The sequence below is a fragment of the Muntiacus reevesi genome, chromosome 2, assembly GCF_963930625.1.
Source record: "Muntiacus reevesi chromosome 2, mMunRee1.1, whole genome shotgun sequence".
Taxonomy (NCBI): domain Eukaryota; kingdom Metazoa; phylum Chordata; class Mammalia; order Artiodactyla; family Cervidae; genus Muntiacus; species Muntiacus reevesi.
This window is the reverse complement of record NC_089250.1, coordinates 11,111,684-11,126,089: the sequence shown is the minus strand read 5'-3', so window position 1 is coordinate 11,126,089 and position 14,406 is coordinate 11,111,684. Positions and strand designations below refer to the sequence as shown.

At 39.3% G+C, this 14,406-nt stretch overlaps 1 protein-coding gene across 2 annotated transcripts in view; it reads left to right on the top strand.

Moving 5' to 3' along the window:
* The window catches only part of LOC136159092 (ankyrin repeat domain-containing protein 26-like), a 51,016-nt gene extending 36,892 nt beyond the window's left edge, over positions 1-14,124 (top strand). For both annotated transcript variants that reach the window (XM_065920902.1, XM_065920903.1), the window contains exons 14-20: positions 659-788; positions 1,090-1,151; positions 2,622-2,709; positions 5,262-5,290; positions 5,385-5,457; positions 7,846-9,225; positions 13,817-14,124. In XM_065920902.1, coding sequence (XP_065776974.1) covers positions 659-788; positions 1,090-1,151; positions 2,622-2,709; positions 5,262-5,290; positions 5,385-5,457; positions 7,846-8,201 — 738 coding nt within the window. In that variant the 3' untranslated portion in view covers positions 8,202-9,225; positions 13,817-14,124. The remainder of the gene's footprint in view (positions 1-658; positions 789-1,089; positions 1,152-2,621; positions 2,710-5,261; positions 5,291-5,384; positions 5,458-7,845; positions 9,226-13,816) is intronic.
* The last annotated feature ends 282 nt before the right edge of the window (positions 14,125-14,406 follow it).

Below are 14,406 nucleotides of genomic sequence, written 5' to 3'. Positions count from 1 at the left end.
ACTGAACCAAATTGAACTTGCTACTTCCTAGTGCAGGGCAGTCTTTTCCCTTTCATTTGAATCAAAGCATGGCACCTAATAAAATAAAATATTTTTGTGTTGATGTAATGCCTTTACTTGTTTAGTAGATCCCCATCACTTGAAGGAAGAAGATGACACTTGCTTCTTCCTGTGTGAACCTGGTGCTCCAGTTTTGTCTCTCGATACAGTTCCCAGTAACTGTGATCTGTTTTCCACATGACTTGTTGACATTGGTGCACACCGCATCTGTGGGTTCGGGCCGCCCTTCCTGGAACCCCCCTCCCATCCCGGCTCCGCACGCTCTGTCTCTGAGACACAGCCCCTGTCCCAGCGTTCCGTGCGCTTCGCGGGTCCTCCCGCCTCCTCGCCCCTTGGAGCCCGTCCTGCACTCTCTGCCCCTCAGCTGCAGAGCTGCCGACGGATCCTCTTCTGCTCTTGTTTGCTTTCATGTGTCTCTGCCTCACCCAGACACACAGCAGAGTCACTTTTCTTTACAGTTCTAACTCCTCCCGGGACATCCTAAAGGATGTCCTAGACACAGTGATTGCTTGTCGTCTTACTGATGGACTGAATGACCAAATGAATGAGTATGTTTTCTGAAGTTGGGTTTTGGTTTCATTTTGTCTTGTTTTTATAGGAAGGAGCCCCAAAACCAGAACTTGTTGAAAAAGAAAGTGATACTTCTATTATTGAAAGGGCTCCCCAAGAACAAGCAAGTCATGAGCATTTGACTTCTGTTGATAGAGCACACAAAAATAATAAACATGGTAAGTTAGTGAATGTCTGTGAATTTTTTCTATACTTAAAAGCAAATATAAAAACATGTAAAGGGTATGGATCCAAATACGATATCCATTTTGTTTTAAGTACATTTCTTTTGCTCTCTTTCTTCAGAAGTGTCCTACCTACTACCAACTTTATATTCCTGAAAATGCTTCAACCCTCTGAAATTCTTTTCCACTAGTTTATTTTATTGAAATATTTGTGGATAGAGATAGACTTACATATGTCTTTAAAATTCATAGTAGTGAATGTTCTCATTAATGTATCTGTGACTGCATATTACAGACATGATGTCAGCTGTAGGACTGGGAGAAGAGGAAGATACAGAATCGCCTTGGGATTCTGAGGTACCGTCTTCTGTTACTATTTTGAAATGTAAGCCCTGAGTAATAAGAACATGAAAGCAGGAGATGCTGTGACTTTCTCACCTTTGCATTTCCCCATCAAAACTTTGTTGTTTCTTTTAACCTACACTCCGTGCTAAATATTACCACATAGTACACTTTTGTTCATTTGCAAGGTTCACCTAATGGAGTCAGTGTAGTACAGAAACCAAGGCTTAGAGATGGTAAGGAATCTGTTTGAGTTCTGAAGTTACATTTATCTGAATATTGAAAGATTGTTTCAGGTCAGTCCATGGCCACATGTTTCTTTGTTGTGTGTGTGTGTGTGTGTGTGTGTGTGCGTGTGCGTGCGTGTGCATGGCCACATATTTCTTTGTTTTGTGTGTGTGTGTGTGTGTGTGTGTGTGTGAGGTCAGTCCATGGCCACATGTTTCTTTGTTTTGTGTGTGTGTGTGTGTGTGTGGTCAGTCCATGGCCATGTTTCTTTGTTTTGTGTGTGTGTATGTGTGTGTGTGTGTGTGTGTGTGTATGTGTTTATCACCTCTTTTTTAGATTCTTTCCCATATGGGCCATTGCAGAATATTGAGTGGCATTCCCTGTGCTAGACAGCAGGTCCTCATCAGTTACCTGTTTTATACACAATAGTGTGTAGCGTGTATGTGTCAGTCCCAATCTCCCAGCCAAATGTATGTTTATTTGGTACATACGCATCTGTAAACCTGCTAGAGAGGGTCAGAGAGAAACAGGTTGAATTGTGGTTTTTTATCACTTGGACCTTGAAAGATAGTGCTTGAAACTTGAAAGTGTTACTGTGTTTGGATTGTCAGATTAATCTGAAAGAAACATTTCAACAGAAGCAAAAGTATGGGGAATAGTAATAAATATGTGGGATTGTAATAGCAGCAGTTTGCTTTAGCAGTGTTTTAATAAGTACAAACCATTTTGGATTGTTTAAGTAGCAGGGGGACTTCCCTGGTGGCTCCGACGGTAAAGCGTCTGCCTACAACGTATTAGAGCAACGTTCGATCCCTGGGTCGGGAAGATCCCCTGGAGAAGGAAATGGCAATCCACTCCAGTACTCTTGCCAAGAAAATCCCATGGATGGAGAAGCTAGGCGGGCTACAGTCCATGGGGTCGCAAAGAGTCAGACATGACTGAGTGACTCAACTTAAGTAGCAGGGCAGAGCCCCTTTATGGCAGCCGTACCTGAGGTAACATAAAGTAACGATGCCCTGTTTGAAGGTGGCAGCTATGGAAGGAGATAGGAAGGGCCTGATGTCTTCATTGCTGGCAGCCACTGCCTGGTGATCCAGCAGTGTATGAAGTCAGCATCCAGGTTCTGTCAGTTGGCAGCTGTGAGATCTTGGCAAAACCTATCTTAACTGGGTTAAATGTAGGCAGTTTTTAAAAGTAGGGTATTTTCTTAAGAAGACATTAGGAAACCTTCATGGAACTCAATATTCATTTTAACAGAGTATCTCTGAGAGTGTTCCACAGAAGTTTCTGGATCATTTATCTGGAGATGAAAGAGGAAAAAATACATTAAATGGACAAGCAGAAGGTAAGAGCTGTATTTTATAGAAAGGTTATTTGACAGAACATTGATTTAAAATGGGAATATTCTAACAGGCAAAAAAAAAAAAAAAAAACACCCCACCTGTCAGATGCATAGGGAGGAAAAAGATGAGAAGAGGAGGGAAATTGTGTATCTTATCAGGTGTCAGGCACAGTTGAAATTGAGAATCCAGTTTAAGGAGCTAAATTATTAGTTCCTGGACTTCTTGGAGGTCCAAATATTAAGACTGTCCAGGGCAGGGGTGGAGGCTCGATCCCTGGTGAGGGAACTAAGACTCCACATGGCACATGGACAAAAGAAAAAATTATTGGTTCTGTTTCAAGATACTCAACAGCCAAAGGAAGGTTGAGAAATAAGAGGAAAGAGGGAATGGAGGATGACAGAGGCAGAGGGCACAGGGAGGAAATGAAGGAAAAAGAAGCAAGGGCCTATGGGGGAGGGGCCGTAAGTAAGATAGGTCTTTAGGAAAAGGGAGAGTGTTTGACGTGGGCGGTGACTGTGAAGTGAGCTTCCTGCACCTAAACTTGTCAGAGAAGAGCAGCAAAGTTTCCCCCGCTTTCTGTTTTCCTCATTGTTACGAAGTCATTTGGGGCTGTGCGTTATCCTTTGTGGAGGAACATGGGCATAGGTGCTCAGCTGTAAATGTTTGCAAATTGACGTCCTACAAAATGTCGCTGCTTTATAGGACGGTGTCACATAGGCCAAAATAAGAGAACTGGAAAGGAGAGAGCGGGGGACATGATAGAGAGATCAAGGAACCTACAACCTGATAGAGAGTCCACTGTAAAGTTTCCAGCTTGTCATGCAGTTTCAGTCTGGGGGGAAGTGTTAGAGTGAGGAAGTTGAGGCTAAGATTTCAGGAGAATAGGTTAAGTTGAAGTCATGTAGAAGCAGACTGTGTAGACCAGTTTCTCAAATTTTAATTAGGCGCCTGGGGACCCTGTGTGAAGTGGACATGCTGAGCACGAGGTCTGAGATCCTGCATTTCTAACAAGCTCTCCGAGTAGCAAGGGTCTAGCCTTGCTTTTAGAGAAATCTGGAAGAAGAGCACTGGCTATTGCAGGGCATAACAGGATCAGGGGAGAGCATTATTTTGTTTTTCTTTCTGAGCATGTCTATAGCCAGCGGAAAGCAAAGAGTTGAAGTAGCAATTATAGGTGTAAGATACCATTGCTAAGCAAAGAAGGCAAAAGAAGTGGTGGGATGATCCATAGAAAGAATGTAAAGGGGGAAAATTAAGGCCACGGATCCAGAGATTATCCTTCATAGAGGGAAGACTCTAGTGAAAGGACAAAGGGAGGAAAGGAAGGCCTTAGGGAGGTGAGTTTGGAGTTGATGGTGCACTTGAGAGAACACCTTCTAGATGACTTCAGTGTATTTACCCTGAAAAGAGATAAGATCATTATTGCTCCAGGGAATCCTGGAGGTGGGAGGGGGTGCTAGAAGTAGGGTCAACCCCAGCCACTCCAAGTAGCTATAGACATCAAAGATGTATGTTGTACTGGTATTTGTTATTCAAATTAGATTGATTTGAATATGGAGGGATTGACTTGTTTTTAGAAGATAACTGATTTTTTGACAGTTGTTTCATAGAAATCCTTTTAAGCATTAGCATGATGTACCCAACCAAACTAAGTTTTGAAACAAAACAGATTGATAGGGTTCATTCCCTAAATGCTAGAATTGGTATTTTCAAGAAATACTACACTGATTTTAAAACATGCAAGATTTTGAACATCTAATAATTGTGTGGCAATTAAATTTATTATTTCCTTTTTGATCATTGTATTTCAATGTTGAAAATCTTTGGGGCATTATTTCGTAGGTGTGTCTTACATGCCTTCTTGCGTGAGTGGATCGAGAAACTTTAAGATGGCTGAACTAGAGGAGCCCAGACATGCAGGCATAGCAGTAGCCCACGTGGGTGTGGAAAAAAATGAATACTTTTATGAAACGTTTTTCTACAAGTGTATATTCGAGCTAGTCAGGTCATTGCTTTCTCTGATGAGAAATGAATTACATTTTCGGCTGAACGGTCATCCCAACTGTGCACTTCTTACATGACTGGACAGATTGAAGAGCATGTTAAATACTTGTATAACGGTGTAACTGTTACTCTTGTCTTGGATTCAAGATATACTGTTGCATTTTACCATCAGCTTTCACATTTATCTTCTTGGGGTCATGGTTTGCTCCTCTGATTAAGATTAATTTTCTCCTCATCAGTCAGCATGTTCACGTTGGTCTGTGTGCTCTTTAATATTTTCTATAAAGTCATTGAAAACATGATGTTACTTTTGAAATCTTACTGCATGTTTTGGTAACCCTGTATTCCTGTTTTTCTTCACTGTCTGTAATGGATTCATAAGTCTGTCTTGCCAGTGTCCTAACATCTCCCTAAAAACGAGACACTGAAACCGAATGTATTCAGTGTCAAGGCTGAGCACGAGGATTCTGCTCGGTACTAACTCTGCATGAATGTACGGCTGGCTTTCATATTTACATGTGATTAACTCTATGTCCCTTTTGCCTTTTAGAGTCTCCTGAGAAATATCCTAATGTGAAGGTAAAAATGTTTATGCTTTTATCTTGATTTATGAACTGTGGATTGTATCATATGCACATTATTTATTAATCAACTTGTTTCCAAACCCATTCAGCCCACAGTCGGAGTGAAAGATTCTGTTCCTAATAAAACAGTAGGAACGAACGATCCACAAACATCTATTTCAGGTAAATTTTGCGATACACACTTAACTCTGGCTCCTGCATTGCAGGCAGATGCTTTGCCATTGAGCCATCAGGGAAGTCCCTTCAGGAAAGACGGACACTGAAATATTTGAAATGCTAGCTCTTCGTACTCCTAACTTCTTTTTGCAAATTTAATTGAAGAATTGGACATACATAAGGAAAATGTTATTTTTGGTACCCATGTTTTAAAAGAAAAGATATTCACAAGCATATGAACAAGAAATGTTTAAAATGTAAGCTTGAACTCAAGATGTTTGTGTATATGTTTCGTTATCCATTAAATTCTCAGTTTGGAATCTCTATACTCTCAGGAATTCTCAGAGATTAATTATTATTAGACCCTAAGATTTTTCCAGTGTCCAAAAATGCTTATTTTTGAACTCTGACCTTTCCCTAGAGTAAAGCTTCGCTTGCTAATATGTCAGTTGTATTTCAGCTTATAATTATTTCATTTTAGTGTTCTTACACAGATGAATGTAGGCCAGTCAGATGTTTTGATTAGCAGACTGAGTGTGTGTGTGTGTTTGTGGTGTCTTTGATTATTAGGAGTAGGAGAAGTAATCATACCTTAGATGCGATAGACATAATCTTTCAAAACAGGGATTCTGAAAGTTTTTGGCTTTAGGATCCTTTTATACTTCTCAAAATTATTGAGAATTCCAAGGAACTTTGTTTCTTGTTGTTCACTGTATTGGAAAATAAAACAGAAAAACTTAAAATACAAGCACACACCATCATAGTTGCTAATTCCATTAGTCCTTAGTGTTATGATATCACATATCGTGTCTCTGAAGAATGCCACTGCCCACAGAACAGCATGAGAATGGAGGTAACGTTTAGTGTTGTTGTGAAAAGAGTGCTGACCTCTTGTACCCCCTGACCCGATGGGTCTCTGGACTTCAGCGATTTTGAGGGGACACTTGAGAATCACTGTTTTAAACCATTGAAGTGGCTGTATATAAAATGATAAAGGGGCCCTTGTGTTGACACAGGGTTAAGTTTCACTTTTACATTTCTTGCTTGTTTCTTTGACTTCTGTTAAGAAATTCAGATCTAGCAGTTTTAGTTTTTTGTGGTGTATTCATTCCTGTCTCATGGCCCTCTGTGCTCTTTGGATCCAGTGTGGTCCTAGACTTACCTATTTTCACATGGAAACAATTAGTCACACACAAGGCTATCATTTCTTATATAAGTTTATGATGTTTTTGTTTAGTCGCTAAGTTGTGTTCAACCACTGCGACCTCATGGAGTGTAGCCCGCCAGGATCCTCTGTCCAAGAGATTTTCCAGGCAAGAGGCAAGCGTACTGGAGTGGGTTGCCATTTCCTTCTCCAGGGTATGATGTTTCTCCAAGGCTTTCAAAATGAGTTCTGAAGATATATGTACATCGAGGAAAGACCATCTCGTTGAAATTAAAGTACTTGTTGATGGTGGTGGTGTTCAGTCGCTAAGTCGTGCCTGATTCTTTGTGACCCCATGGACTGCAGCCAGGCCTCTCTCTTCCTCACCACCTCCCGGAGTTCACCCAGGTTCATGTCCATGGAATCAGCGATGCTGTCCAAAACATCTCATCCTCTGCCGCCCCCTTCTCTGCTTGCCCTTCTCTTCTCATCCTGCCCTCAGTCTTTCCCAGCATCAGGTGCTTTTCCGGTGAGCCAGCTGTTCACATCAGATGCGCAAAGTATTGAAGCTTCAGCTTCAGCATCAGTCCTTCCAGTGAATATTCAGGGTTGATCTCCCTTAGGATTGACTGGTTTGATCTCTGTGCTGTCCAGGGTTCTCTCAAGAGTCTCCCCAGCACCACAGTTTGAAAGCGTCAATTCTTCAGCACTCAGACTTCTTTATAGTCCAGCTCTCACACGTGACTCCTGAAAAACCAGACCTTTGACTCTACGGACCTTTGTCAGCAAAGTGATGTCTTTGCTTTTTAATATGTTGTCTAGGCTTCTACCATTAATTAAAGTAGTACCATTCATTAAAAGTGTTTTTAAAACCATGGTCTCTAGAACACACAATATCATCATGCAAAATTAAATGTAAAATAAATTAGAGATAAATTTTGTTAATAAAATATTTGTATCTTGAAGGAAAATAATAATAAAGTTCTTATGAAATAGAGAGTATGTAATAAAGACTGAGTGAGTCAAAGTAATACTAGAAAATTGAAAAGTAGAAGAAATGAGACATCCTAGTTAACATCTCTTCATGATTGACAGTGGCATGAAAGATAGAGTCACCTCTGAAGGGTAGTGAATTTGAGGGGAAGAAGGATGTGGAACTGATTCTCTGAAGAAAGACTTTGTACGAGGTAGTCAGAGTTGTTTCTTCCTCAGATCCTGATAAGTGGAGACTTTGTTTTCACATTTTTCAGACTGGGATTCGACTAGTTGGAGCCTCAGTAGTGAGACTTGTCAAAGAGCCGGGCATTTGAAAGTTGATGATCGGCGTCCGTTGGTGTCCCAACTGGTGACCAAAAATCAGTCAGCACCCACAGAACTCGGACAGAAGACCGCAACAGATAAAGAAAAGATGAAAAACGCAGCGATGTTTCTGGTAGGGAATTCCATGCCCCATCACCCGGGCCAGTCTCCGCTGCCAGAAAACAGAGAAAGCAAACAAGGTAATGCAGAAGCCCAGGGCACTCAGCCGTGCGCCACCTGGGCACGGCCTTACCATCATTCTGACGGATCCGGATTCGAGTTTGTGGCGAAACCTACCTTGTGCTGACTCCTTTTATGCAAGCTACAGCCAAACACTTCCTCTTAGCAAGGTGTCTGCATTCTCCCTCTGACCATGGTAGTATAATAAATAACAAAGAGAGTGTGGAGGAAGCAAGTTTGTTTAGGCTAGTATTTAGCATACATCTGAGAGTGGATAGCAGGATTATATTTAGAACTCTGGGACTCTTTGTGAGATCTAGGTAGACAAGTAATTATTGAAAAAACAATAAAGACTGTTCATACTAACGTGATTTTAAACAGCATGCCCTCTGCAGTCTAGAAGCCAAGAGGATAGAGATGTGAAGAAATAATTCACAGTTTAGATGTATATCGATCGCTAGAGAAGTCTATAAAGATACACTAGAAAAATCTATAAAGTACTAAGGTAGCTACAAGGAAACAGAGACCTATTTATCTGGGGAAAGATAGCTATAATCAAGGGAAACTTCACAAAGCAGGTTGAGTCTTAAAAGATGAAAAGTAAATTGTCAGAAGAGCACAGGGAAGCGTTTCAGATGAAGTAATTGATAAAAGCACAAAAAGTAAGAGGAATTTGTAAACTAAGAATAATAATGTAGTTGAAGCTTGGCATGTTGTTAAAAAGATACTGTCATGAAGTAGAGAAGAGAATATACTGTGACTTTATATGTCTGCCCTGTATTTTGAAATTCTGTTTGGTTTCTGATTGTTTTTTTCACTGATGCTTGGATGAATTCATGAATGAATCTTTGAGGTGTTTGTGTGCCTGTATCCTGGTGACATCTGGTGTTTCCCAAATGGTTTGTTGAAGTTTTGATCATTGGAAGTATTTCTTAAACAAGTAAATATTCATCTGAAGATAAATTTTCGACTTAAGCTGTCATTTGGTACAATGTTTTAAATCTGTGTTTTAAATAAAGATTATGTTTTTTGTCTAAATATTCTAAGTAATTTTAACTAAAGATGCAGATTTGTCAGGAGAACTAGACATGGAAGCGATATTGGAGGAAGAACAAGAAAAACTTGATGGAAATGAAAATAACCATTCACAGGTGAGGAAAACTAGAAATTTAAATTTCTGGTTTAATACCATTTTCTATGCTTTACCAACACAATACAGTGTGTAACAGAGTCCATAACAAATAAAATCGGCTTTCAAAATTATGCTTTTAGAATTGGTAGATAATAATTTAATAATTTAATTTTTTTAATTTAGTAGTTTTTATATTATTTAATATAATAATTTAATTTAATAGCTTAATAATTTAATAGTTTTTATAGCACTTTTATTATACAACTTAAAATACTGTTCGAATCTATTATAATTTATAGCTCGTCTTTGGAATTGAGGGAAAAAAATTTCCTGACTTGTTTACTTTTGCCATTTTTATAACTTCATTACATGATTAAGAAGGTGATATCAAAGACTGAATCGTAAGATTAAGCAGTTGAAATTCTGAACAATATGACGGCCCCTGACCTAGATACATGTAAAGAGAAATCATTCCCAGTGGCTCAAGGTTTTCCATTGAAATCGCCAGTCACTGCCGTCAAGATGAACGATTCATTCTGCCTGTGATCTCGGCATAATCGACTTAGGGATGAACATTCAGGGAGAGATTGGAGTCATAGAATCAACCCAGTTGCCTATTAAGAGAATCGAACCTTCTAGATTGGACCTTTGTTTTTAGGGTACAAATAATAACGTTCGAATTTATTTCTTTTCAGGGTGGGAAATCAGTAGATATTACTAAAAATGCTTTATCCACTTTCTTTGGTGGATATTAGAACATAATATAACTGAATGTTGGGGCTTCCTGGGTAGCTCATCTGGTAAAGAATCTGCCTGCAATGCAGGAGACCCCGTTTCAATTCCTGGGTCGAGAAATCTCCCTGGAGAAGGGATAGGGCACCCACTCCAGTGTGGTCGGGCTTCCCTGGCGGCTCAGACAGAAAGAATCCGCCTGCAATGTGGGAGACCTGGGTTCGATCCCTGGGTTGGGAAGGCATGGGTTGAGGAGGGTGTGGCAACCCACTGAAGTCTTCTTGCTTGGAGAATCCCCGTGGCCAGAGGAGCCTGGGGGACTACAGTCCTTGGGGTGGCAGAGAGTCAGACACGACCTAGCACACACAGAGCTGAATGTGAGCAGGCAATATGTACTGATGTACAGCACTATCATGATATATGATTTACATTAAAATTTAGGAATTGGTTCCTCTTTCTGATTAGTGTTAATTGATTTTGGCTCCTGGTCATATAAAGTTTGTCTGTTCTCCAGATATTAGTCCTTAAAAAAGAAAACCAAAACCTTAACAGACATGCTGTAGGGACTCCCCATATACGGTATTGTGAAGTGAACTATTTTTAAGGGAAGAAGCATTTGTAACATTAAAAATCATCTAATTCATTTTTGGTAGATTTAATGTGTATGAATTGTTTAATTCAGTCAAGCAGTGACAAAATTGGGTTTGTGAGTTACTGTTTTTCTCCTATTTTCCGGTAAGGCAAGTTATTTTTCACTGCTTAGTTGTGATCTGGTGATTTGTGAGTAGTTACATATAAATGAAGAAGTTTAACAGTAAAATTTTAATGAGTTTCTGATTTTTATTTATCCATACTATTAGTTAAGGATTATATTATTTTGCACACATGTACCCTGACAGAAAAGACACCTGAAAATCAAATCAACCCAATTAATCTTCCACTTTTGCAGCTGCAAAAATTGCCTCAAGAACCAGAAATGAATAAGGAATGTGGTAGACAGGACAGATCTGTATGTTCAAGGCCTCCTTGTGTGGAGAAGTATGAAAAAATGTGGATCAAACATGGCAAATTAGAATGGAAAGAGAAGTTAGAACCATCACAAATGACTTAAAGCAGAAGTTAGGTGAAATTTGTGAGAAATACAAAATTATCATCTGTCCTAAGGAGGAGCCACTATATGATCACCTTAAAGAAGGAGCAAAGAAAGGAAATACCTCCTAACATGACAAATAATATAGCTGATTGTGGGGAGAAAGATGCATTTGGAGTATCTGTCTCTAGAATTCCAAGTATGTCCTGAACAAAAAGAACCCAGTCTCGAAAATGGTTTTTCGTCGCATGAACTATGGGTCCCCGGGATACGCTTGTCAGTCATCTTCAAAGCTTTGTTTCAGGGAAAATAAAATAGACCTTGAAAGTGATAAACTAGATATTGAACATGTGTTTATCAAAAATGAGGAGAGTTTTTATAATGAGGCAGAAAATAAAAAAGTAAGGGAGCAGGTAGTTACATTTGAAGTGAAAGAAGACCAAGAGTTTGATATGCAAATATCAGACAATATGAGGCAAAATCCCATGAATGGGAAATTAGACATTGGATAGACACGTCAGTCTAGTCTGTGGCTTGTCTGCTCCGGTAAGATGAAACACATAATTGAAATAAAAAGTCACGGTACTCCTGCTGTCATGAAAAATCCTGATAAGAAAAGCAAACCAATACAGGACTGGTTCCAGAAGCTCCTGCATGCAGGTAATTGCAGTGCTAGTGACGACGAAAGCGTGGAAGCCGAATTTGAAAATGGGAATTCTCCTCCACCGAATAGTCACAGAGCATCCAAAGTGTATCTAAGTGAAGAATGGACAGAAGGATATGCAGAGGTTTAAGAATGAAATAGACATGTTACAAGTAGTGTTGTTAGCTTTGGGAAAAAAGAAAATTCAACTTCCAAAAGAGGTAGAGTTTCATTTGCTCTTGCTTTGGTTTTGCCCTTTCTGGATGATCTGGTCCATTTTGATTTTCTACTTATGAATAAAGTGGGGTCATTTAAATAGGTACTTGTGTAGAAATAAGTTATTTCTGCCTTCCACATAATAGGAATTCAGGAAACTGTTTTCATAGCTTTTGTCCTTCAATCAGTCTAATTCTGTCTCTGTCAGTCTTGCATATGGACTGGGAAACTCATTTAGCTCCTTCCCATGTGACCTTTTGTGCCAGAATAAGCACCAAGGAAAGTGTTGAAGGAGTATGATCAACGAGGGTTTTGCAGGTTTTTTAACTCTGTTGGATTAAATATAAGTTGTATTTCCACAGAATGGGAAGAAAGCAGAAACTGAGAGAAGGGACATGAACACGTGTTCCCTCTAATCTCTTCATTGTGGTTGAATATATGTCATCTTCTCTGCTTTCCGCAGTGCCTGGGCACTTAGATTTCGAACATGGCCACTTCAGGATGTTTTTAATAACAAATACATGCGCTCCCACATATGCTTTAATCACCACTCGCAGATGTCTCTTTTGAGAGAGACCGCTTCACTATGTTGTTTACTAAGATGTAGTAAGTTTTGACATGTGTGATTTTGTCACATAGCTAGTATGTGTGTGTGTGCGAGAGTTGGTCAGTCGTGTCTGACTCTTTGTGACCCCATGGACTGTAGCTGGCCAGGCTGCCCTGTCCACGGATTTCTCCAGGCCAGAATATCATTGGAGTGGATAGCTGTTCCCTTCTCCACGGGATCTTCCCAACCCAGGGATCGAAGCCAGGTCTCCTGCATTGAAAGCAGATTCTTTAACATCTGAGCCACCAGGGAAGCCCATAGATAGTATAAACTCTCAGCACCAAAAAAGAGAAAATAATCAAGTGTTTATCTCCAAAGGAAAAACTGAGATTGGAGATGCTGTGAGATTTTTCTTTCTTCAGTAGTAGGTTTTTAAACGTGCTTGCTCTTCTGTGTAAGACAAATAAAGAGGAAAAAGTAGCTATTCTCCTTTAAAGAAAAAGCAGAATGAACCCTACCCCCAATTAACGAATTAAATTACTTTGCCAAAGTCACGCTTTTAACTTACCTGATTCATTTGAGGAATTCATTTGGTAATTTTATCAGATTCAAGATGACAGAATTGTATCATCTCTTTTGGTGCCATAAAATGTTAGGGAATGCCACTTTAGGGGCTTTGAACAACTCATTTAACCTTTTTTGATTTTAAAGCTGTTATTGGTAAATAGTGGGGCAAAGATAGATAGTTATTTCTATACCCTCTAGCTATAAAATTGGATGGTTATTGAATGTGGAATTGGGAAGCATTCCTTATATTCCAGAATTCCAGACTAACACCTCCTCAGTTTCATTCTGCTCCTTGTGTTTTGGTAAACTTTGGTTCACATATTTCAGTGAACACCATCAGATTTTTTGCTGTCTCCTGGATCCAAATGAAAAAAGAATTGGAAAAGGCAGTGGGGAAAGAATAGTTTTAGTGCAGAAAGAAGAAAGCTGCTTTTCTGTTTGTGAGGCACTAAGGTGTCACCTCCTCTACATCTGACTGTTCAATGGAAAATCCAGGTGGTAAAAACTGAAGAGGACATATGTGATGTGTTTTTGTTTCTCTATCTCTGCCAGTCAGATGGGGAAGACTGGTTGTGAATAATTGTATCTTATTAAGAAAGCCTTTCTTGAAATTTTGGGAATTTTGTTTCTTTCCCTTAAACAGAAAGAAGCACATTTTACAAAACTTTCAGTGACTTGTGATAAAATTAATGTAAGCACAAAAATATTTTTATCACTTAAAATCTGGGCAAATGCTGAGTCAAATAATAAATTGAAAACAGAGTCTTTAGAATTAAGTAATAGCAATTATTCTTGGTGTCAAACTTTCATTAAAGGTTGAAGAAGAAAAGAAGCACAAAAGTAGTGAAGTGGAAGTATCAGACAATGTATGCGATGCTGCTGCTGAGAGTCGATTGATTCAGCAGAGAAAGAGTGGAGGAAATAACAAGCAGGAGTTTCCTGCTATGGAGAATAAAGGTCCTGATGGGTAAGCCTATATCAATATTTAACAGTAGGTCATTTGTTATTTTCCGGTAAAATGATTTCTAACTTGAGCTAATGTTTGTGATTTACGAATTTTATATTTTACTAGGGGTATAGTTATTTTGAATGCTCTTATCCTTTAGCCTTAATACTAGTTACTTTGTTAAACATACCACCATGTTACATATTAGAGTATTCTGGGTTTGACTGCATACTTGCCTTAATGAGTGTGTTGTATATTTAAATTTATTTTATGTCACTAATGAACATCCTTTCATTTCCGTTTGAGGACTTCTTTCAGCATTTCTTATGAGGCGGGACTAGTGGTGATGAACTCCATCAGGTTTGCTTTGTCTGGAAGAGTTTTTATTTGTCCTTCATTTCTGAAAGACAACTTTTCTGGATAGAGTCCTCTCGGTTGGCAGGTTTTTCTCCTAGCACT